This window comes from Oncorhynchus keta, chromosome 2 (genome assembly GCF_023373465.1).
Source record: "Oncorhynchus keta strain PuntledgeMale-10-30-2019 chromosome 2, Oket_V2, whole genome shotgun sequence".
Lineage (NCBI taxonomy): Eukaryota > Metazoa > Chordata > Actinopteri > Salmoniformes > Salmonidae > Oncorhynchus > Oncorhynchus keta.
Window position 1 is genome coordinate 67,076,313 of NC_068422.1, and position 26,366 is coordinate 67,102,678.

General features: G+C 39.8%; 1 protein-coding gene and 1 long non-coding RNA gene across 2 annotated transcripts in view; both read left to right on the plus strand.

Annotated features, from left to right (window-relative positions):
- The window catches only part of LOC118371689 (neuronal acetylcholine receptor subunit alpha-3), a 15,532-nt gene extending 4,355 nt beyond the window's left edge, over positions 1–11,177 (plus strand). The window contains exons 4-6 of the mRNA XM_035757245.2: positions 7,259–7,368; positions 7,910–9,161; positions 9,265–11,177. Of these exons, the coding sequence (XP_035613138.1) occupies positions 7,259–7,368; positions 7,910–9,161; positions 9,265–9,390 (1,488 nt within the window). The 3' untranslated portion in view covers positions 9,391–11,177. The remainder of the gene's footprint in view (positions 1–7,258; positions 7,369–7,909; positions 9,162–9,264) is intronic.
- Positions 11,178–15,859: 4,682 nt separating this feature from the next.
- LOC118371690 (uncharacterized) lies at positions 15,860–18,601 on the plus strand. The gene is made up of 6 exons (XR_008081247.1): positions 15,860–16,729; positions 16,929–16,952; positions 17,360–17,389; positions 17,569–17,602; positions 17,734–17,776; positions 18,331–18,601. It is a non-coding gene; the product is annotated as an uncharacterized LOC118371690 (long non-coding RNA).
- Positions 18,602–26,366: the final 7,765 nt, after the last annotated feature.

Sequence of the window (26,366 nt, forward strand, 5' to 3'; positions counted from 1 at the left end):
ACAGGCTGTATCACAACCGGCTGTGTTTGGGAGTCCCATAGGGTGGCACACAATTGGCCCAGTGTCATCTGGGTTAGGGTTTGGCCGAGGTAGGCCGTCATTGTACATAATAATTTGTTCTTAACTGGCTTGCCTGGTTAAATAAAAACTATCATACATGATTCCTGGAGGCCATAATGATATCTGACATTATTCATCAGGAAAATGCTTTTAACACTCCGGATATTAACCTTCTGACACAGATTTATGAGCCATCGATTTACCCTGCTATGACTGGGTTACATTTCTATCCAGAGATGATATGCAGAGATGATATGCAGAGATGATATGCAGAGATGATATGCAGAGATAATATGCCATGACTGGGTTACATTTCTATCCAGAGATGATATGTCATGACTGGGTTACATTTCTATCCAGAGATAATATGCAGAGATGATATGCAGAGATAATATGCCATGACTGGGGTACATTTCTATCCAGAGATAATATGCCATGACTGGGTTACATTTCTATCCAGAGATGATATGCAGAGATGATATACAGAGATAATATGTCATGACTGGGTTACATTTCTATCCAGAGATAATATGCCATGACTGGGTTACATTTCTATCCAGAGATAATATGTCATGACTGGGTTACATTTCTATCCAGAGATAATATGCCATGACTGGGTTACATTTCTATCCAGAGATAATATGCCATGACTGGGTTACATTTCTATCCAGAGATGATATGCAGAGATGATATACAGAGATAATATGTCATGACTGGGTTACATTTCTATCCAGAGATAATATGTCATGACTGGGTTACATTTCTATCCAGAGATAATATGCCATGACTGGGTTACATTTCTATCCAGAGATAATATGTCATGACTGGGTTACATTTCTATCCAGAGATAATATGTCATGACTGGGTTACATTTCTATCCAGAGATAATATGCCATGACTGGGTTACATTTCTATCCAGAGATGATATGCCATGACTGGGTTACATTTCTATCCAGAGATAATATGCCATGACTGGGTTACATTTATATCCAGAGATAATATGCCATGACTGGGTTACATTTCTATCCAGAGATGATATGCAGAGATGATATGCAGAGATGATATGCAGAGATAATATGCCATGACTGGGTTACATTTCTATCCAGAGATAATATGCCATGACTGGGTTACATTTCTATCCAGAGATAATATGCCATGACTGGGTTACATTTCTATCCAGAGATGATATGCAGAGATGATATGCAGAGATAATATGTCATGACTGGGTTACATTTCTATCCAGAGATGATATGCCATGACTGGGTTACATTTCTATCCAGAGATAATATGCCATGACTGGGTTACATTTCTATCCGGAGATAATATGTCATGACTGGGTTACATTTCTATCCGGAGATAATATGCCATGACTGGGTTACATTTCTATCCGGAGATAATATGTCATGACTGGGTTACATTTCTATCCGGAGATAATATGCCATGACTGGGTTACATTTCTATCCGGAGATAATATGCCATGACTGGGTTACATTTCTATCCGGAGATAATATGTCATGACTGGGTTACATTTCTATCCGGAGATAATATGTCATGACTGGGTTACATTTCTATCCAGAGATAATATGTCATGACTGGGTTACATTTCTATCCAGAGATAATATGCCATGACTGGGTTACATTTCTATCCGGAGATAATATGCCATGACTGGGTTACATTTCTATCCAGAGATAATATGCCATGACTGGGTTACATTTCTATCCAGAGATAATATGCCATGACTGGGTTACATTTCTATCCAGAGATGATATGCAGAGATGATATGCAGAGATGATATCCAGAGATAATATGCCATGACTGGGTTACATTTCTATCCAGAGATAATATGCCATGACTGGGTTACATTTCTATCCAGAGATAATATGCCATGACTGGGTTACATTTCTATCCAGAGATGATATGCCATGACTGGGTTACATTTATATCCAGAGATAATATGCAGAGATGATATGCAGAGATAATATGTCATGACTGGGTTACATTTCTATCCAGAGATGATATGCCATGACTGGGTTACATTTCTATCCAGAGATAATATGCAGAGATGATATGCAGAGATAATATGTCATGACTGGGTTACATTTCTATCCAGAGATGATATGCCATGACTGGGTTACATTTCTATCCAGAGATAATATGCAGAGATGATATGCAGAGATAATATGTCATGACTGGGTTACATTTCTATCCAGAGATGATATGCCATGACTGGGTTACATTTCTATCCAGAGATAATATGCAGAGATGATATGCAGAGATAATATGTCATGACTGGGTTACATTTCTATCCAGAGATGATATGCCATGACTGGGTTACATTTCTATTCAGAGATAATATGTCATGACTGGGTTACATTTCTATCCAGAGATAATATGCCATGACTGGGTTACATTTCTATCCAGAGATGATATGCCATGACTGGGTTACATTTCTATCCAGAGATAATATGTCATGACTGGGTTACATTTCTATCCAGAGATAATATGTCATGACTGGGTTACATTTCTATCCAGAGATAATATGTCATGACTGGGTTACATTTCTATCCAGAGATGATATGCCATGACTGGGTTACATTTCTATCCAGAGATAATATGCCATGACTGGGTTACATTTCTATCCAGAGATAATATGTCATGACTGGGTTACATTTCTATCCAGAGATAATATGTCATGACTGGGTTACATTTCTATCCAGAGATAATATGCCATGACTGGGTTACATTTCTATCCAGAGATAATAAGTCATGACTGGGTTACATTTCTATCCAGAGATAATATGCCATGACTGGGTTACATTTCTATCCAGAGATAATATGCCATGACTGGGTTACATTTCTATCCAGAGATGATATGCCATGACTGGGTTACATTTCTATCCAGAGATAATATGCAGAGATGATATGCAGAGATAATATGTCATGACTGGGTTACATTTCTATCCAGAGATGATATGCCATGACTGGGTTACATTTCTATCCAGAGATAATAAGTCATGACTGGGTTACATTTCTATCCAGAGATAATATGCCATGACTGGGTTACATTTCTATCCAGAGATAATATGCCATGACTGGGTTACATTTCTATCCAGAGATAATATGCCATGACTGGGTTACATTTCTATCCAGAGATAATATGCCATGACTGGGTTACATTTCTATCCAGAGATAATAAGTCATGACTGGGTTACATTTCTATCCAGAGATAATATGCCATGACTGGGTTACATTTCTATCCAGAGATAATATGTCATGACTGGGTTACATTTCTATCCAGAGATAATATGTCATGACTGGGTTACATTTCTATCCAGAGATAATATGTCATGACTGGGTTACATTTCTATCCAGAGATAATATGCCATGACTGGGTTACATTTCTATCCAGAGATAATAAGTCATGACTGGGTTACATTTCTATCCAGAGATAATATGCCATGACTGGGTTACATTTCTATCCAGAGATAATATGTCATGACTGGGTTACATTTCTATCCAGAGATAATAAGTCATGACTGGGTTACATTTCTATCCAGAGATGATATGCCATGACTGGGTTACATTTCTATCCAGAGATAATATGCCATGACTGGGTTACATTTCTATCCAGAGATAATATGCCATGACTGGGTTACATTTCTATCCAGAGATAATATGCCATGACTGGGTTACATTTCTATCCAGAGATAATATGCCATGACTGGGTTACATTTCTATCCAGAGATAATAAGTCTTGACTGGGTTACATTTCTATCCAGAGATAATATGCCATGACTGGGTTACATTTCTATCCAGAGATAATATGTCATGACTGGGTTACATTTCTATCCAGAGATAATATGTCATGACTGGGTTACATTTCTATCCAGAGATAATATGCCATGACTGGGTTACATTTCTATCCAGAGATAATATGTCATGACTGGGTTACATTTCTATCCAGAGATAATATGCCATGACTGGGTTACATTTCTATCCAGAGATAATATGTCATGACTGGGTTACATTTCTATCCAGAGATAATATGTCATGACTGGGTTACATTTCTATCCAGAGATAATATGCCATGACTGGGTTACATTTCTATCCAGAGATAATATGTCATGACTGGGTTACATTTCTATCCAGAGATAATATGTCATGACTGGGTTACATTTCTATCCAGAGATAATATGTCATGACTGGGTTACATTTCTATCCAGAGATAATATGTCATGACTGGGTTACATTTCTATCCAGAGATAATATGTCATGACTGGGTTACATTTCTATCCAGAGATAATATGTCATGACTGGGTTACATTTCTATCCAGAGATAATATGCCATGACTGGGTTACATTTCTATCCAGAGATAATATGCCATGACTGGGTTACATTTCTATCCAGAGATAATATGCCATGACTGGGTTACATTTCTATCCAGAGATAATATGTCATGACTGGGTTACATTTCTATCCAGAGATAATATGTCATGACTAGGTTACATTTCTATCCAGAGATAATATGCCATGACTGGGTTACATTTCTATCCAGAGATGATATGCCATGACTGGGTTACATTTCTATCCAGAGATAATATGCAGAGATGATATGCAGAGATAATATGTCATGACTGGGTTACATTTCTATCCAGAGATAATATGCAGAGATGATATGCAGAGATAATATGTCATGACTGGGTTACATTTCTATCCAGAGATAATATGCCATGACTGGGTTACATTTCTATCCAGAGATAATATGTCATGACTGGGTTACATTTCTATCCAGAGATAATATGCCATGACTGGGTTACATTTCTATCCAGAGATAATATGCCATGACTGGGTTACATTTCTATCCAGAGATAATATGCCATGACTGGGTTACATTTCTATCCAGAGATAATATGCCATGACTGGGTTACATTTCTATCCAGAGATAATATGTCATGACTGGGTTACATTTCTATCCAGAGATAATATGTCATGACTGGGTTACATTTCTATCCAGAGATAATATGCAGAGATGATATGCAGAGATAATATGTCATGACTGGGTTACATTTCTATCCAGAGATAATATGCCATGACTGGGTTACATTTCTATCCAGAGATAATATGCCATGACTGGGTTACATTTCTATCCAGAGATAATATGCAGAGATGATATGCAGAGATAATATGTCATGACTGGGTTACATTTCTATCCAGAGATAATATGCAGAGATGATATGCAGAGATAATATGTCATGACTGGGTTACATATCTATCCAGAGATAATATGCAGAGATGATATGCAGAGATAATATGTCATGACTGGGTTACATTTCTATCCAGAGATAATATGCCATGACTGGGTTACATTTCTATCCAGAGATAAGGCACAGTATATGATCACATGGTGTAGGGCTACAGAGAATACAAGGGACTGTACTGTTGCATGGCTTGCTGGTTTTGTCACATGGTTGACCCCACCTGGTGCTGCTGATATTGTCGTGATACACGCTGAGATGAGCTCATTCTGAGGGAAATGAAACGGATCTGGTATCCAGATCTATAAAAATCTGAACCAAATATCCACATCTGTGCTTAACCCTCATTCTTCTTATACATGACCATCTGTTTGTCAACATACCTAGTATAAGGGACCGTGTGTATATGGTAACAACCCAGTCACATGTCAATACAGTCGAGCCAATCACAAGAGGGTTGTGAAGAACCACTTACAGTTTTTCTCAATTGCTAAAACACTATAACCCATTGGCTGAACAAAGTTCTCAGTTGCCTGGACTCATTTAGCTAATTATGCAGTCTGTTGTCAATACCTTAAACCATTTCACATGGTAAAACACAATTTGCAGATCTCACTTAGACTTTTCAGCAAAACTCTAAACACATTCTCATTCTCAAATCACATTCTGCACTCTAATGCACATGTCATTCATACTGGTAAACACAAGTGGCAACAATCAAATACAAATAGAGAACATATGTCATTGATTGAACACAACCCAAATTGATTTAACCTGTTTCAAATGATGCGACACAACCAATATAAGCCAGTTCAGAGAGCAAACAGGTTGTTGAAGGTGGGAAGGAGAAAGTCTGAAAATGGATACTGTAGTACAGTGCATTGTAGGCTGTATACTGTACAATGGACAAATTGTATGGCCCTGAACATTGTGCTTTCTATTTATTAACAGTACTGACTGCTCAATCGATTTTGACTGGTTGCAGGTTCATATCAACAAACAACAAGAATTAGAGTATCACAGACAAAGGGGTACAAGGAGGAGGAAGAACAAAAAACAAAATTGCAAAGAGCAAAGCAGAGTAGTAATTTCTGATCCATTTTGAGCGACTATGATAGAACATGTTTTTGTTCATCAAAAGACAATGACGGAAAAATATGAATATTTTTTTAGATTAAAAATGTACTTCTCCCTGAGAATTGTATGTTTTGAACAATGTGTTTTTATATTTTTCGGTGTATTGTTTACTGACTGCTTGAGAGTGTATATCATTTTGATCACTTTGTCTATGATTTGAGAGCCGTGTTTGATTTTGAACACAGGTAAAACTGTTTTGAGGCGAATGTTTCATTTTGCAAGAGGAGTCAGAGGTCATGTAAATAGTGCTTGAAGATGAGGTTTTGTGTTTAATGTTTTCAGGAAATGGAGCAAGGTTTCAGAAATGGTGTTTTAGCAATTGAGAAAAACTGTCATCGAAAAAACATGGCCATCCGTTAATTGAATGGTTAATTAGATGAAAGAGTTATGTCTTTCTCATGACCTAAGACGGAGAATATATAAGTGACACAGTCCTACAGCACAGAGGTTGTGTCTCCCCTGAGACTTGACCCATGACCTCCACCATTCAATTAACGGATGGCCACGTTTTTCGATTACAGTAAGTGGTTCTTCACAACCCTCTTGTGATTAGCTCGGCTGTATTGACATGTGACTGGGGTGTTACCATATACACACGGCCCCTTATACTAGGCATGTTGACAAACAGATGGTCATGTATAAGATGAATGAGGGTTAAGCACAGATGTGGGTATTTGGTTCAAAAAACATGGCCATCCGTTAACTGTCAATGGATCAAAAATATAGAACGTATCATTTGAAATGTGTGTGGGTTTTATAAAAAAGTTGTATCTAATGATATGAGACAACCTACTACCTCTTCAGATTTGGAATGACTACAAACTGAGGTGGGATCCCAAAAGCTTTGGAGGAGTGGAGTTCATTCGAGTGCCTTCTAGCAGGATATGGAAGCCAGATATCGTGCTGTACAATAAGTGAGTTAAGCATGCAATTGCAATAATAATATGTACCGTGCATAACTGAGTTCAAGGATTTCTTCTTTGACATTGAAATGACTGAGTAGATGATACAAAACCAGGACATGACACTCATTTCTTCTGTAAGGCCCTCATATACTGTAGATTATTCATAATGGTGTGCATGTAAAGCCTATCAGACAGTGTTATCAAATGATGGAGCCTCAGGGCTTCATTCTGATTAATTTAGCTGAGGGACAATAGTCCGTTGTTTATATTACATCCTTTATATTACAGCCAGAGGTCCACCAAGTAATCTTCAATGACTCATCCACCCTCCTCCTTCCCTGTTGTCTCTCTCTCTCTCTCTCTCTCTCTCTCTCTCTCTCTCTCTCTCTCCCATCTCTCTCTCTCTCCCCATCTCTCTCTCCCCATCTCTCTCTCTCACTCTCTCTCTCTCTCTCTCCCCATCTCTCTCTCTCTCTCTCTCTCTCTCTCTCTCCCCATCTCTCTCTCTCTCTCTCTGTCTCCTCACCTTCCCTCTCTCTCTGTGCCACAGTGCAGTAGGAGATTTCCAGGTGGACGATAAGACCAAGGCCCTGCTTCGCTACAATGGGGATGTGACCTGGATCCCTCCGGCCATCTTCAAGAGCTCTTGCAAGATCGACGTCACCTACTTCCCCTTCGACTACCAGAACTGCACCATGAAGTTTGGCTCCTGGACGTACGACAAGGCCAAGATAGACCTAGTTCTGATTGGCTCCACCATCAACCTCCATGACTTCTGGGAGAGTGGCGAGTGGACGATCATCAACGCCCCGGGTTACAAACACGACATCAAGTACAACTGCTGTGAGGAGATCTACACAGACATCACCTACTCCCTGTACATCAGACGGCTGCCTCTCTTCTACACCATCAACATGATCATCCCCTGTCTGCTCATCTCCTTTCTCACTGTGCTGGTCTTCTACCTGCCTTCTGACTGTGGGGAGAAGATCACCCTCTGTATCTCCGTCCTCCTCTCCCTCACTGTGTTCCTCCTGGTCATCACCGAAACCATCCCGTCTACTTCGCTGGTCATCCCCCTCATCGGGGAGTACCTCCTCTTCACCATGATCTTCGTCACCCTCTCCATTGTCATCACCGTGTTCGTGCTGAACGTGCACTACCGCACGCCCAAGACCCACACCATGCCGTGCTGGGTGCGCAGCGTCTTCCTGGGGCTTCTACCCAGGGTCATGTTCATGACCCGGCCGGAGAGGGACCCTGAGAGGCTGCCTGAGCCTGGGGGGGTTGTTCAGCAGCTGATGCCCCCAGCCTCGCGGCCCTGTGTGGTACACACCACAGGAACCCTGCAGGGGCAGCAGAAGCCCCAGGACCTGGTCTCCACCGTGGCTGCCAGTGTGCTCCCAAGCCTGGCCCAGCGACAGCGCCTCTTCATCAGCACGGAGCTCACCAACCTCAATAATCTTAGCCTTGGTGGGGGTGGTGACTCGGTCAATGCAGGCTCCAGATTCCTGTGTCGCGAGGGCCGCTGCAACTGCTGCTGGCGCCAGAGGTCCACCAAGCTGCCCACTGAGACGGGAGGAGGGGGTGGCGGGGTGGGGAGCATCGGGACCCACAGTGGAGGAGGGGCTGCTGGGATTGGGGGGGTCTGTGGAGGCGGTGGAAGCTCCTGCTCCAGCTCAGAGTCTTTGGATGGCAGGCTGATGACCCTGTCCCCTCACTTCTCACCGGAGGTCAGGGAGGCCATGGAAAGTGTCAAGTACATCGCCGAAAACATGAGAATACAGAACGAAGCCAAGGAGGTAAGTCGAGAAGTATCACATGTATATCATTCACAATAGCTAAGAAAATATTCAAGGTCTATACTGTATCTACCATTTAGTGTCTCTGACAACTGTCTTTCAGGTCCAGGACGACTGGAAGTATGTTGCCATGGTTATCGACAGGATATTCCTGTGGGTGTTCATCTTGGTGTGTATCCTGGGGACCGCTGGGCTCTTTATCCAGCCCCTCCTATTGTTCGATATGTGACCCACTCATACACACAGCGATTGCACAGTGACTGAGTGTTTTAAATCATACATATACAGTCATGTTGTGTATCACCCAGTGATGCGGACCAAAGAAGCTGAGACGAACCAATGCTGTGAACGGAAGGGAACCAGATTATGGAGGAAGGCAAGCTGCTGCCAGCTGTTCCATGTCACTTCTCTGTATGTAGATACATTTCTGATTGCTATAGTGTGGTGTAGTAGTGATCTCTTAGTTGCTAAGGACTAGACTCTGAAACCATGGCAACGTGTAACTCTGTACTGCTGCCTACCCATTCCCTTATGTTTGCTCTGTGTAAATGACTTCATCATAGTGTCACTTGATTATGACTGGCACAAAGAACCACACTATCATCAACAAATGGACCGTGGTTAAAGGAACATCTATTGGACCAAAGGATCCCAAACATGTACATAGCAATGACTGCTTAAAAGGGCTTTGCAGAAGTACACAAGTATCTCAAGTCAATTTCACAGCTTATTGAATTCATATCATGTTTTCAAATGTTGAACATCGCTGAGTCATTTTGACATTGTTTATTTGTGAAATATTCATGTCTTCTATAAACTTACTGTATGTTCTTATGTACAGCTAGCTATACAGTATCATTCAAATCTGATTCTAATGCTCATTAAGATTTCAATGAACCACAGTGTCACAATATAATAATCACAAACTGGTGAAAATTAAATGGCTATGATGCAGGATGGGTAACTTTATTACACCATGTGGGTAAATGTGGAAAAACTCTGAAAGCAACCTGAAATGCTTTTCATTGTGCTGTGAGGGGTGACACCATGTGGTTATTATCTGCTACTACAAGTGACCGCAATATGATCCAGTGGTCACTACATTATGTCTGCAATCAAAGACACAAGATTTTGTGTCTTCATTTTGCGTTTTTCATTTGGTTTGGCGAAGCAATCCACTTGGACAACTTTGAAAACAGCTCTCCAAAGGCTCTTTCAACCGAAACGTCTGCCATGATCCATGGTCATTGGACGAAGTGACTTCTCATTGCATTCCCAAATCGATATTTCTCTCCATGAAAATTGTGTTTGGAGGTCCAGCTGGCAGGCAGGATGTAGATGTGATTATCAGTAGCAACAAGGCCATATAGAGGTTGGGTATAACCCTGTTACATCCTCCCTGCCTCCCAGCCTGCCTCCCATCCCTGCCTCTCTAGCTCCCTGCCTGCCTCCCTTCTCTGCCCCGGGCCCCCTTCAGCTTTATTGGATCACAATCAATATGGAGACCTGGTGATGAAATACATCATTAGTCTGGGGCCTGGGCTACGGTCTTCATCTCACCATCCTACCGCTATGCCAAAGAGCATTTCTCCTGCTTTAACTTGACACTACTTATACTCTCTGTTAATAAGGAGGATGTGGTTGAGATCTCTTATTGTGTTGTACCATCATTCAAAAAACAGTTTGGTGTACAAGAGGAGGAAATTCACAGTTAGGAGTTATACAGTATATATCTATGGCCTGTGGTATCTATGATAGAGTGATACATTTGAAAGAGGATTTTTGGGGAGCGTTTCAATCCTACATTTGGGCGGACATGGAATCTCTGGATGTTGTTTCTGTGGCTGTATGTTGTAGTCAGTAAACTGTAATCAGGTTGTCACTGTGAATCTTAACTGGATGTTAGCCAGGAAGCACAGTCACATACTGTATGTAGTACTCCATCACTTCTGATAACATTCCCCCTGCTGATTGATTGAATTAAAGCTCACTCAGGGCTCATTTAAGTGAACTAGTTATCTGAGGGGGAGATCTGTAACAGACAGTACTAATGACTAAAGGTTGTGGGGGGGGGGTGGACTGCATTTATAGAACAGAGATGGTTCCATGACCACACTCGTGTGATGAGTAACCTTGTCTGAGACCTGAAGAGTTGCATTGCATGCAGGTGTCCCTGTCGTTCTGTCCCTGTCGGTCACACTTAAGAATTGTCCCATTGTTTTTGTCCGTATGATATCATTCCGCATCCTTTCATTTGAGAAGAAAGCATGAGAAACTTGAGAAGAGCGCAAGTTGAGATCATTGATTCCATGCACCTGTTGATCTTTTGCATGGTCAATGTTAAATAATACATATCATCCTCCAGGTCTGTGGTGCAAACATATCCTGTAGCTGCTACAAGTCCTACAAATACAGGAAATGACATCATTCATATTCATTATTCTCAGGCTGTCTCAGATAAAATGATCCCCATCTAGTTTCAGGTCCATACCACATACACAAGTGTTGTGTCTTTGCTATGCCGGAGTAAGTGATATGACATGCTATTTTATCAAATCTTTTCTCTGCAATTAACATTACCTGATTAAACGAATCATGCACATGTAAATAACTAGGAAATCGGGGCACCACGGAATAATGTCTATAGCGCTGTTGTCTTCCGAATAAACTCTTAAATACCTGGTAATCTTTTATATCAATAGCAGTCAATTGTTAATCGTCACCTTATTCAGTCTCATCTGAAAATCGTAAAATTCTTGGTTATCTTCACGAACCCTGGCTAACAAGTTGAATCACCAAGACAAATGTTGGTTTAATTATTTATTTACTAAATAATCACACAGAATTACATATACACAGGATAGAGCATACATTGATTACTAATTATGTCATACAAGAAAACGTCCCTAGTGGACGGAACCGATGTGACGGCTGGTTACACAAAGGAAGTGGGTTGGTTTCGAATTAAAGCGCAGGAAGACTAAGGAACAAAAGGATTGGGCCTCTATCGGACCTCATGAAGCTATGCTATTCATTCTAAATAACTGCCCATTTTGAAAAGGAAAGTGCAAGAAATATTTACTCTGAGCTGCGCTTCGATTGATTGGTCATAGATGGAAAGCTGGGTTGCCAAGTAGAGATCTCCCTTGTCCTTTGAAGAATATGTCATGTGGTAGAACAAATACGTTGTAGTACTGTCGCTGTGTGGTAGAACAGATACGTTGTAGTACCCTGTCTTTCTGAAGAGATTGTCCATCCTTTCCTAGTCCACGTTTACAGCTGCTGCAGCTAACTCGACGTCTAGGATGTATCACTTCTTTAGTGAATAAGAGTTCAAAGTTCATACCAAGATGCCATACTATAAGCTCATGCTATATTCTGACTGGTATAGTCGAAATTCATCCTTCCAGCATGCCAATGGTCACCTCCATGTTGAAATTCGCCCTTCTAAACGTATGGACATCAGTCCTCACGTCACCGGGAACACAATGTTAATTTCGTTAGGCTGTAGTCATTCAACCATTCACAACCAGAGCTCACGCTGAGGTTGGCTTAGTTCTGTAGTTGATATTAGCCCTTTTAAATGTATGGACAGCATTCCTCACGTCATTCACAACCAACGTCTGTTCACATGGGCGGGACCACTGAGTGAGCATAGTTCACTTATGAAAACAATTATTTTATTTAGAAGCTAAAGCTTTTCACAAATAGTTTAATATTTAAACATTTAAATTGCACAACAATTCCATGTGAATCTGTTAACTAGAATGTGTAGACTTTCCAATATACAGTTTATGTCATCCTATCATTAGTAATAATGTCTCAGACGACAACTGATCCGACATATTCTTTAAATACCAACAGATATTTTCAACTGGTTGGATTACCAAAATATGATTCCGTTCCCAAGCCTTTTGATGTTACCAGACTGTCAGTCACGAATCCCGCCGAAGATGGTGCCCCTTCCTGTTCGGGCGGCGCTCGGCGGTCGTCGTCGCCGGCCTACTAGCTGCCACCGATCCCCTTTTCTGTTTCATTTAGTGTTGTCTGATTAGTTTCACCTGTTTGTTGTTTAGGTTTTGGTTTTGGGCTATTTAAACTCGGTAGGCCCGCTGGCTTTTGTGCGGGCTTGTTTTCTGTTATTTGGTGTGTGTGATTTCTGTGGATGTTATTTTTCCCGAACCGTTTCGTCCTGCTGTTTTGGACTGGGTCTTTTAGCGCCGTGTGTGTGGCATTGACCGACACTGTTGCTTTGGGAATAAACTATCCACGTATCTACTACCCTGCTCTCTGCGCCTGACTCCTCCACCCACTACTTCTAGAAGTATTGACACTCTCGCGATGTTAAGAAAGGCCTTTCTAAGAGTTCAATCTGTAGAGTAGAGAGAGAAATGGGGGAAAGGTATTTATGGGTGTCATAAACCTCACCAACAGGGCAACGTCATGACACAAGGTAGAAAGAGTTTCAACAAGACTTGAACACAATGATCATTTTCATCCTCATCCTGTGTGAGTACATTTATGAAAATGAACCTGATATTGATTTAGTTTTAATTGAATTCAAATGTATTTCACATTTTGCTATTTAGATGGGTCTATGTTGTATCTTTTGAATGTATTTTCTCTTCTAAGGTGCCTTGTCAAGAGAGACCATGGTCCAAAAAACAGGCAGGTTAAAATCCATTCATTATTCAAGATGATTGAATTCTCGTTTAGATAATTACAATATGATACTCTACACATAAATTATTTACATATTGCAGATATTTTATGCCTCAAATACTTTTTATTTTCTGAAATATTAGCCAAGAAGATTTTTCCAGCAAAGATCTATTGGACTTCTACAGGAACGATAATGGAGGGAACTGACCTAGTGGTAAAATGTAGTACACATGGGCGAAAGGAAGATATAGTGGCATATGTTTACTTGTGCATTAACGGAGTTGCAGTGGATCAGAAGAGAACTATACAAGAAGACACCCTTTTCACCATGAAAAGTGTTACTGGCCAACAGAGTGGCAATTACAGCTGTGTGTTCTCTAAAACCCAGTATCCATTCTCTGAAGTGCAGGAAAAAGGAGATAATTATCTTTCCATCCAGGTGATGGGTAAGGATCTTTTTACTGTCTGGATAGGTCATTGCTGTTAGACATTATTTGACACACACACTGAGTGTACAAAACATTAGGAACACCTTCCTAATATTGAGTTGCACCCCCTTTGCCCTCAGAACAGCCTCAATTCGTCTGGGCATGGACTCTACAAGGTGTCGAAACATTCCACAGGGATGCTGGCCCATGTTGACTCCAATGCTTCCTACAGTTGTGTCAAGTTGCCTGGATGTCCTTTGGGTGGTGCACCATTCTTGATACACATGGGAAACTGTTGAGTGTGAAAAACCCGGCAGAGTTACAGCTCTTGACGCACTCAAACCGGTGTGTCTGGCACCTACAACCATAGCCCTTTCAAAGGCTCTTAAATATTTTGTCTTGCCCATTCACCCTCTGAATGGCACACATACACAACCCATGTCTGAATTGTCACAATGCTTAAAATCCTTCTTTAACATGTCTCCTCCCTTTCATCTACACTGATTGAAGTGGATTAAACAAGTGACATCAATGAGGGATCATAGCTTTCACCTGGATTCACCTACCCAGTCTTTCATGGAAAGAGCAGGTGTCCTTAATGTACTGTACACTCAGTAAATATGGATATACTATCCTTTTCAATGTTTTTGATACAAGTATATTTCAAGGTGGCTGCAAACACATTTTACACCTTACATGATTCCTGTCTCTTCCTGCTCATACAGACCGTATACTCCCTGCAGACATATCACTTCCAGGCTCAAGAACTGTGAGAAAGGGAGAAGGTGTGGAGTTTAAGTGTACTATTTCAGACCCCAGTTTTTTTTTAAAAAGAACAGTTACTTAGTTCACGCTTACCTCTGCAAGTATGGCTCTGCTGTTCAGATCCAGGTGTTTGACGTAAAGAGCATGGAGGCAAAGTTTACGATTAAAAGTTTTTTAAAGAATGACACAGGCAACTACAGTTGTGTGCTTGACCTGCAATCAAAACCCCTCACAGATAAATACAAAAGATTATATGGAAATAATGCAGTATTTCTACAGGTTGATGGTAAGAATGTATGGTGTTTCTCTAAATACTTACATATTTAAATAATATAATCACTACATACATATCTAGTTTTGTTATTAGAAAATCATTGTTGATGGTTTATGGTTGCAGTACATTGTTACTATAGAAATGAGATTTATTACAACAAGTTACATGCCTGTTTTGCTTTCCAGTGTCCTGGAGTCACTTAATCCCACTCGTGTCCTGCGTCTGTTTTCTTCTGATCTCATCACTGATAGTGGGCATATGGTGGCTGTTCATTAAACAAGGTTAGGCCATTTAACATGGACACTACTCTGGATATACGGCTCTGATTCATTTAACATTTACATTTAAGTCATTTAGCAGACGCTCTTATCCAGAGCGACTTACAAATTGGTGCATTCACCTTATGACATCCAGTGGAACAGCCACTTTACAATAGTGCATCTAAATCTTTTAAGGGGGGGGGGGGTGAGAAGGATTACTTTATCCTATCCTAGGTATTCCTTAAAGAGGTGGGGTTTCAGGTGTCTCCAGAAGGTGGTGATTGACTCCGCTGTCCTGGCGTCGTGGGGAGTTTGTTCCACCATTGGGGGGCCAGAGCAGCGAACAGTTTTGACTGGGCTGAGCGGGAACTGTACTTCCTCAGTGGTAGGGAGGCGAGCAGGCCAGAGGTGGATGAACGCAGTGCCCTTGTTTGGGTGTAGGGCCTGATCAGAGCCTGGAGGTACTGAGGTGCCGTTCCCCTCACAGCTCCGTAGGCAAGCACCATGGTCTTGTAGCGGATGCGAGCTTCAACTGGAAGCCAGTGGAGAGAGCGGAGGAGCGGGGTGACGTGAGAGAACTTGGGAAGGTTGAACACCAGATTTCATATAGAATCATGTTTATCAAACTAATACATTTCATATCTGGATTGAATGAACTATCTGGAGCTTTTCCAATGTCATTGTTATGATATTTAACTTGAGTTTAACCAATAATGTTACATTTCTTTTTTTGCGCCAATGACCGGGGAGGGTGATGGTGATGGTAAATGTGGTTTTTAAGCTCTTGCCGATAAAACTATTGTTCGATTGATGAACTCCCCCCCATTCGGAGATATTTCTTTGTCTTAGACGGAACGTCAAATGTGGAGGAAGAATCCAGGTAGAAAAATCATGTATATTTGACATTTTATTTTATGAAATAAAAATGATTTATTTGTGTCTATTTGTATTATTTTCTTTGAATTGAAATGTCACAGACTACATTCTGTAGTTATACTGTAATGAAACAATGAAAAACAACACACAAGCAATAATGCAGTGTGCTGCTTCTATATAAAGGTGTATATGAATAAGATTCATATTTAACGGAATATGACTATCTAATAACCACAACCAATGTATAATATACTGTATCTTGTTTATTTGTCAGTGAGGAATTTGCCTTTGACAGTGTGGCCGGTAAGATATTTATTTCGTTTGGATAATGGTTAGCTGCATTAACTATGCTTTAAATTAAATGTAAGTGTGTTTTAAAATACTAACCATGCTGATAGTAAGTAAGTGGTCATGAAATGAGATTCAGTGCCTTGTGTTAAAACAGGAGTCTATATTTCTTATTTTAAAATATAATTGTGGTCTTCTTATCCCCATAAAACAGGTGGGGAGGAGTCCCAGGATGTTGGTGAGAAATGTTTAGATAATATGATGCTGCACAAACATTTACTAATTATGATGTAAATGAAAAATAGGTATGTTTTTTCATTCTTACATTTGCAATACTGGGTAAATGTAAATAAAAAAATATATAGATATTTTTAGCATCTTGATTTAAAAAAAAAAGGATATTTAAATACATTGCTTTAATAAGAAAATAAGATATTTCATCTTCTAATCTCCCACACTTGTGATACAACATACCAACATTTGGATGAGAAATGCTAGATAATGAAGTTTTTTAAAATGATGATAATAATGATAATTAAAATTTTGAAAAGGTATGTTTTTCTGATACTGGGTATATGGTCATGACTGAAATAATATGCCACATCTTGAGTGAAAATAATTAACATCTTAACATCTTCTAATCAGGTGATGAGATTGATACAAACCATGACATGGGTGAGAAATGCTCAGATATTATGAAGCTTCATAGAAATGCAATGATTATTTTGTGACATTTACAGTACTGGGTAAATGGTGATCTAACAGACTTCAGGGCCTTGGGCATTTTTTTTTGTTGCAAAATAACATGTTTTAATTATATATATTTAACTTCCATCTTCTTATCTCTGAAACAGTGGATGCCACGTACCAAGAAATTGGTAAACAGTTGTGAGTTCAAAATGAGCTTTGACTAATGATAACTAATGATTATGTTGACTCTTAGTTATATAGGCTTACAGGTCTAGACTCAATTTCTTCCTCTTGTACTTTTCCGCGCCTATTGTAATTTTATATTTCAGGTTGAAACACGGAAAATTAAACACGTTATAGCACGTATTCGAGGTGAGTTCAATAGTTTGAAATATTAATAATAGTAAGTTAGGTGTATTTATGGGGATTTCCATGCGTCAGGCAGAACGAGTCAGGTATTGTTTCACGGTATCTAGCGGACCATGCAAAATATCTTGTCTCACTTTCTATGTCAATGGTGTAATTTCTGATGGTTAGACACGTAAGTAGGTAGCATAGGAAACCACAGATGCATTCAGTCACATTCTTGCTATTCTTTGTACTTCACATAAAGCAACCCAAGATAAGAATGGTTTACATCATGATCTGGGTATATATCCTCTGTGCAGAGAATACAGGCTTGAGAACTTCTCCTCAGAGCCTCAGTGTATCATGTTGTGTACACTCTTCAATTTAGCATTGCGTCTGTGATAAACCTATTTAGTCATTGTCTTAATTAATGTCATTGTCCTACCTCATCTTGGATCCTACAATATCCTGAAAACTGAAACATTTCTGCTATATAAGACTGAACACACAGCTGTCATCTAACGTGACGAAGGATTTGTTGGACCAGATATAATATGTTGGGGACTTTTCATCCACAGATGCAGCAAATCAAGGCCCATATACAGAAGTTGTGTATGTCAAGTCATGCAAGAAGAAAAGACGTCATCAATACATGCCTTAATCGTCATTAGATCGGCATTAGTTCAAAGCAGTAGTGCATGTGTACTTCATGGTTTACAGTATCTATAAATGTGTATTTTATGTATTGTGTATTCAATGTGTTGGACTACTCCCTGCATGTTCAAGTTGACGATGATGCCAAATTGTTTTGTGACCTGACATTTGCGGTGCATTGTATTACATCTTCAGTGGGAGTAATAAACATTTTTTTGGAATCATTTTGAAGTACCACATTAAGTATTATTGATGGATATACTATTGCATTCTCCCTCATGAAAAAAATATGTTTCAATGTTCTCAAACTGGGAATGTGGCATCACATTAGATGACAGCTGTGTGTTCGTCTTATAGGCAGAGTTTCAGTTGGCACAGCAGTTTAGAATATCACCTTTGATTACAAGGAATACTGTGGGCTAACTTAGTCTAACCAATAATGTAAGGCTGTCCCATTCTACAGTCCCCCTCTAAAACATGCAAGGATACATTGTAGTTTAAAATCAGCCATTCTTAAATATGTGAAACTTACAGACAGTTTTTTGATTTGTACTTTTATGCAACTAGAAAGCCCAGTGATAAATAATACATATACTAACGTATGGATTTACATTTGAATATCCACTGATGTACCACATAGACATAGTCCAACTGCAACCTACGGACAATTATATCAGGAAATTAGACTGGCACTGCAAGGCTAATCACTAATTACACTGTATCAGACACATTTCAATGTTGCTGATGTGAACACCATAAACAATGAAGATGAGGTCAGAGGACTGATGTGTTTCTTCAAAATGAGCTGTCTAGGACCAAGCCAAAGCTCTGTGAAGAAACTTTGCATGAAGGTTAGACGCTTCTAATTTGGTCCTATACAGTTTACCATAATTCACATAGCTACATGGTTACCATAATTCACATAGCTACATGGTAATAGACACAGTATGTTATGTGTGAAAACAGGCTGAAGATCACACCATGAGTCCTATCTTATTCATAATATGTGAGTATTTTCACAGTATTGATCAAGGTAAAGCATACATTTGGTCGAATTTTATTTTCAATATTCAACCTGGTTATACCAACTGTTATCTCTATTTGTTTCCAAATTCAGCTTTACTGGTTAACTTGGCAGAGACAGGTACACTTACATAATTTAATTCTAAAACACAAATAGTCAAATCTGTCATTTTATTAGCTAATGTCTGAGAAGATTCATTTTAAACATTGGAACTTGTGAGACTTACATTTTTGTTCATAAATTGTATTTTTCACTCTTTAATGATGAAGCTAATATCTACCCAGCAAAGCTCTTTTGAGCTGGTACCCACATGAGAGAAGGAATGACTGTTGATGTGAAGTGCAGCACTACAGGCAGCAGAAAAGCATTGAGCAAGGTTTATGTTTACCTTTGCAAGAATGGAATTGGAATGAGAGTAAGAGAGCTGGAGAAAGGTGAAGATGACACGATTTTCACCATCAAGGATGTTGAACGAGAGGACTCAGGCATCTACAGCTGTGTGTACACCATAGAAAAACTCAAACTCAGTCAAGTGAACGCAACAGGTGTCAATCTAGTCATCATTCAGGTCTACAGGGATGGAGAAGGTAGGACCTACTTTGTATTGTATGTGGATGGATATTCAATTGTTAATATTGACTATATGGCAAGCTCTGTGTAAATATGTACATGTCTATCTGTTCTGCACTTCAGAAGAGGTTCATCAAGAGGTCCATGAAGAGGCTGCACGTGATGTGAGAATGGTCAATGTAATCCGACTGATAAGTTCAGCTGTTGTGGTTATACTTCTTTTGACTGTAATGTATGCTAGTTACGACTGTCCAAACATATGTTTGCACTGACAGAATAACAATACTATTTTCTTGGTAATTCTTACATGTAATCTACAATAGGCCTAAATCTCCCTGTGCTCCTCCCTCATGACACAATTATAATTGAATTTGAAAGAATGTTCATTGAACCTACCAGACTAGGTTGTTGTCGATATCAATCAGGCCTTTGGTTTTGTGGTTGGGGTGGTTGGTAAAATGTTCAATAAATTGTACATAATTTAATTTATTTTGTTAAATGAATGTATGGTGGCAAGCAAGTAATAAATATTGTATATTTAATTATAAATCTTCCTGCTGTCTGTGTTTTGAGTTATGCAGACCAGAAAGTCACAATTTAAGACACTTTTAGGGTAGAGAGAGTTTAAACAATATTTCACACCATGATCATGTTCGTCTTTATCCTGTGTGAGTATTTATCAAATAAAGAACATATTTTATCATATTTTTGGAACAATATTAACTTTCAATTTGTTTCACGTTTTGCAATGTATTCCTTGTCAAGAGGCCATAGCCCAAGCAAAAGGATTGTCAACGTTGTTTCATTAACGTTGTTATCGTAACCAAAAACGTTCTAGTATGTTTTTGATCATTTTGAAGATTGAATTCTAATTTAAAGTTACACTTGTTTTTTGTTGTTGTTGAATTTTGTATTTTAATTTCAGAAAATATTCATAATATATCTGTAGTAATAGTGGAATGATGGTGTTTCACAGTATTACTTACCCACCAGTGTTGTGATTGGCTGTGATATTCGCCTATTGATTTTGTTCTTCCGTCTGTAAGGCCCAGTACAACACCGGGAGCAAGCTTCCTGTCATCCAGGAACTTTATACCAGGCGGTGTCAGTGGAATGCCCTATTTATTGTCAAAGACTCCATCCACCCTACTCATAGACTGTTCTCTCTGCTACCACATGGCAAGCGGTACCGGAGCGCTAAGTCTAGGTCCAAGAGGCTTCTAAACAGCTTCTACCCCTAAGCAATAAGACTCCTGAACAGCTAATCAAATGGCTACCCAGATTATTTTCACCCCCCAATACTTTATAGAGCCACCTTTTGCAGCAATTACAGCTGCGAGTATCTTGGGGGTATGTCTCTATAAGCTTGACACATCTAGCCACTGGGATTTTTGAATGATATTTTCAATATAATATGGAACACAAAAAGACTGTATATGCATGTTCTATGTGCCAACTACTTTTCCCTTTTTCAAATATTAGTTAAGGACATTTTTCCAGCAAAGATCTATGAGACAGAAACAATAATAATGGAGGACAGTGACCGAGTAGTAAAATATAGTACATTTGGGCGCAAGGATGAGTCAGAAGTGGTACATGTGTACATGTGTTTGGATGGGGTTGCAGTATATGTGGACTAGCCAACAGAGGGGCAATTACAGCTGTGTGTTCTCTAAAACCCAATATCCACTCTCTGAAGAGCAAGAAAAAGGAGATAATTCTGTGAGGAGCTGTGAGGGGAACGGCACCTCAGTACCTCCAGGCTCTGATCAGGCCCTACACCCAAACAAGGGCACTGCGTTCATCCACCTCTGGCCTGCTCGCCTCCCTACCACTGAGGAAGTACAGTTCCCGCTCAGCCCAGTCAAAACTGTTCGCTGCTCTGGCCCCCCAATGGTGGAACAAACTCCCCCACGACGCCAGGACAGCGGAGTCAATCACCACCTTCTGGAGACACCTGAAACCCCACCTCTTTAAGGAATACCTAGGATAGGATAAAGTAATCCTTCTCACCCCCCCCCCCCTTAAAAGATTTAGATGCACTATTGTAAAGTGGCTGTTCCACTGGATGTCATAAGGTGAATGCACCAATTTGTAAGTCGCTCTGGATAAGAGCGTCTGCTAAATGACTTAAATGTAAATGTAAATGTAATTCACTTTCCATCCAAGTGATGGGTAAGTATCTTTTTACTCTCTGGATATGTTATCGTTGTTAGAAATAGTGAACACATGGATACAATACAGTTAAAGTCGGAGGTTTACATACACCTTCGCCAACTACATTTAATCTCATTTTCACAATTCCTGACATTTCATCCAAGTAACAATTCCCTGTCTTAGGTCAGTTAGGTTCACCACTTTATTTTAAGAAAGTGAAATGTCAGAATAATAGTAGAGAGAATTATGTATTTCAGCTTTTATTTCTTTCATCACATTCCCAGTGGGTCAGAAGTTTACATACACTCAAATAGTATTTGGTAGCATTGCCTTTAAATTGTTTAACTTGGGTCAAACATTTCGGGTAGCCTTCCACAAGCTTCCCACAATAAGTTGGGTACATTTTGGCCTATTCCTCCTGACAGAGCTGGTGTAAATGAGTCAGGTTTGTAGGCCTCCTTGCTGGCACACGCTTTTTCAGTTCTGGCCACGCATTTTCTATAGGATTGAGGTGGCCACTCCAATACCTTGACCAATACCTTGACTTTGTTGTCCTTATGCCATTTTGCCACAACTTTGGAAGTATGCTTGGGGTCATTGTTCATTTGGAAGACCCATTTGCCAAGACCAAGCTTTAACTTCCTGACGGATGTCTTGAGATGTTGCTTCAATATATCCACAGAATTTTCCTCCTTCATGATACCATCTATTTTGTGAAGTGCACCAGTCCCTCCTGCAGCAAAGCACCCCCACAACATGATGCTGCCACCCCCGTGTTTTACGGTTGGGATGGTGTTCTTCGGCTTGCAAGCTTCCCCCTTTTTCCTCCAAGCATAATGATGGTCATTATGGCCAAACTGTTCTATTTTTGTTTCATCAGACCAGTGGACATTTCTCCAAAAAGCACAATCTTTGTCCCCATGAAGCAGTGGCATCTTCCTTGCTGAGTGGCCTTTCAGGTTATGTCGATATAGGACTCGTTTTACTGTGGATATAGATACTTTTGCACCTGTTTCCTCCAGCATCTTCACAAGGTCCTTTGCTGTTGGTCTGGGTTTGTTTTGCACTTTTCACACCAAAGTACGTTCATCTCTAGGAGACAGAACGCATCTCCTTCGTGAGCAGGTTGACGGCTGCGTGGTCCCATGGTGTTTATACTTGCGTACTTTTGTTTGTACAGATGAACGTGGTACCTTCAGGTGTTTGGAAGTCAGAAGCTTCTAAAGCCATGACATCATTTTCTGGAATGTTCCAAGCTGTTTAAAGGCACGGTCAACTTAGTGTATGTAAACTTCTGACCCACTGGAATTGTGATACAGTGAATTATAAGTGAAATAATCTGTCTGTAAACAATTGTTGGAAAAATTACTTGTGTCATGCACAATGTAGATCTCCTAACCGACTTGCCAAAACTATAGTTTGTTAACAAGAAATTTGTGGAGTGGTTGAAAGACGAGTTTTAATGACTCCAACCTAAGTGTATGTAAACCTCCAACTTCAACTGTACATGTAGTGGCGACTTCCTGTGAAAAGCCACTGGCACAGGAGAGAGCTATCCAGAACACGTCCATAAAAATCAGCTTTCCAAATGTTACTCTATTTGGGTGAAGTTCGCATCTATTGCATATGTAAGTATAAATAGCTCATATTATTATACCCCCCTCCAGAGAATTAAAATGACCAGTCATTCTTACCTCTGCAAGAATGGCTCTGCTGTTCAGATGGAGGAGTTTGATGTTAATCGGATGGGGGCAACTGTTATGATTAAAAGTGTTATTAACATTGACACAGGCAACTACAGTTGTGTGCTTGATCTGCGATCAAAACCCCTGGATACAGGCAGGAAATGATATGGAAATAATTCAGCCTTTCTTCAGGTTAATGGTGAGAATGTATAGCTTAAAACTTAGCAAAACACTTTTTACTCATAGTCACTATATGAAAGGAAGAGTTCAAGAGACCAAAACAATGGACAAAAAAAGGGTCATTCATCCATCTACTCTGTATTTCAGAGGCTGCACATGATGTGAGACTTGTCATTGTAATCTGATTGATAAATTCAACTGTTGTGGTCGTACTTCTACTGACTGTAGTGGCTGTTAATTACTACTGTCCAGACATCGTGAGTTCAATGTCTTGAAATATGGGACACAGGGAACTTTGGTATAGTTTGGGGATTTTCACAAAAGTCAGGTAGTAAGTTATACGTTTCTCTGTTGGCGGTGTTATTTCTGATCATGAGAGGTGCAAGAGGCCGTTTGCATAGAAAACCTGTCCAGATGTAGACCTAGTCAGTCACATTCCTATTTTTAGCCATGACCTCTGTCTCACAGTATTTCACCCGCAATGCTGTTTACAGAGAAGCACTGAAGTGAACATGTATAATGGTGAACACAGGAATATAAATAAGACGTGGGGTCTCTCCACACATAGCTTCCATCTACATGTCAAGTCACAATGAGGGACGTGGACCTGACGTTCTCTGTGGTTTTTGTTCTCAGATGCAGCAACTGAAGGGCCTTAAGCAGAAGCCGTGTACCAGACCACACACATAGACAGGATGTTATCAGTACATTTAATAACAGCAAACTGCAATCTTTTGTCAAGCCATACACGTGGACTGTTTATCTTGCACTGTGCAAGTCTACAATATCTGTCTTGTCTACTCACTCCTTGCATGCTGTAGTTTAATGTAGTGAACATTATTGTTAAGTCCACATTTTCATTATGTTGATAACTGATACACTCAGCATTCCATTTCATGTTTCACTCGTGCACTAGTTGAGCTACTGAGCTAGTGAATAACAATGTATGGATCCCTGCAATGGTTTCAGTAAAGTTCAAAGGATATCAAAGGCCCGACCTCCATTCGTATAATCATAAGACATAACATAAACAACATAAATAGAGACGTTACATATGCTCTCTTGCAAACTCTAGTTGTTATGATTGCCTATTTTTGTGGACTTCATTTTGTGAAGTAGTGGAACTTGAATGAGAGTTTTGAAAGGGATGAAAACATTTTCTAGAGTACTACATACTACAGTATCATTGTTGGACACTATTGTTGGAAATGTTTCTATTCGTTATAAATGTGTTGGTGTGAGCTTTTTATAAGCTCAGTATCATAGGCCTGTGGAGTTTGGAAACCAGCATTTGAAAATTAATAGGAAGACTGTGTGTTACACATTGCAAAAAGGTCTAATGTAACACTGTCACGCCTGCGGCGCCAGACTGCCTTCATTACTTACACCTGTCGCCATCATTACGCGCAGCTGCGCATCATTGGTCTCACCTGGACTCCAATACCTTGTTGATTTCCCCTCCTATATCTGTCTGTTTATTTGGTTAGATCCCTGTGTCAGCATTAATGTTGTTGTGTGTTCCTGTCCAGACGCTGTCCTGTCCTGTTCCATGTCCGTGGTTAATTAAATGTTCACTCCAGTGTACCTGCTTGTCATCAGCATCGTTCCTGACAGTGACTCCCCATCACTTACAAAGCCCTAACTAAAACACACTCAAAGATCTAAATGTTGCTGAAAAAAATTAAATCCACATCAGTAGATACCAACCTACACCATTAATCACTACATATGAATCCCACAGCCTCGAGTCTCTAACTGTAATGATACAGGTATCAAGGTGACGGAGGACTAGAAAGTGAACAAATACATTACATGTTTGGGTTGCATTGTAATCGGAACATCATATCATAGAAATTGTCCAAGTCACTGCTTCTTAAATGCTGCTGCATTAGCGAGCATTTACCATACATTTAACTGTAGTTAAATTCATCACAATATATGCATGCACACAGGTTCTCTCTTAAAGATGGATAGCCATTGTAATATATTATTATCTCTTTTCTACTGATTATGTGTGTGTAAACAATCACACAGGTTATAAAAAGCAGTCGTGCTGCGTCCAGCCATCTCACTCAACGTATTACCTAATGTTAATCAGAAAGGTGTGTGATAGTTGGGAGAGAACTCAAAGGTAATACCTAAGTACTGGTGCTTGTTATGGTGAATCAAAAAGAAGTAATATAATAATAATAATATATGCCATTTAGCTGACGCTTTTATCCAAAGCGACTTACAGTCATGTGTGCATACATTCTACGTATGGGTGGTCCCGGGAATCGAACCCACTACCCTGGCGTTACAAGCACCATGCTCTACCAACTGAGCCACAGAAGGACCACAACTA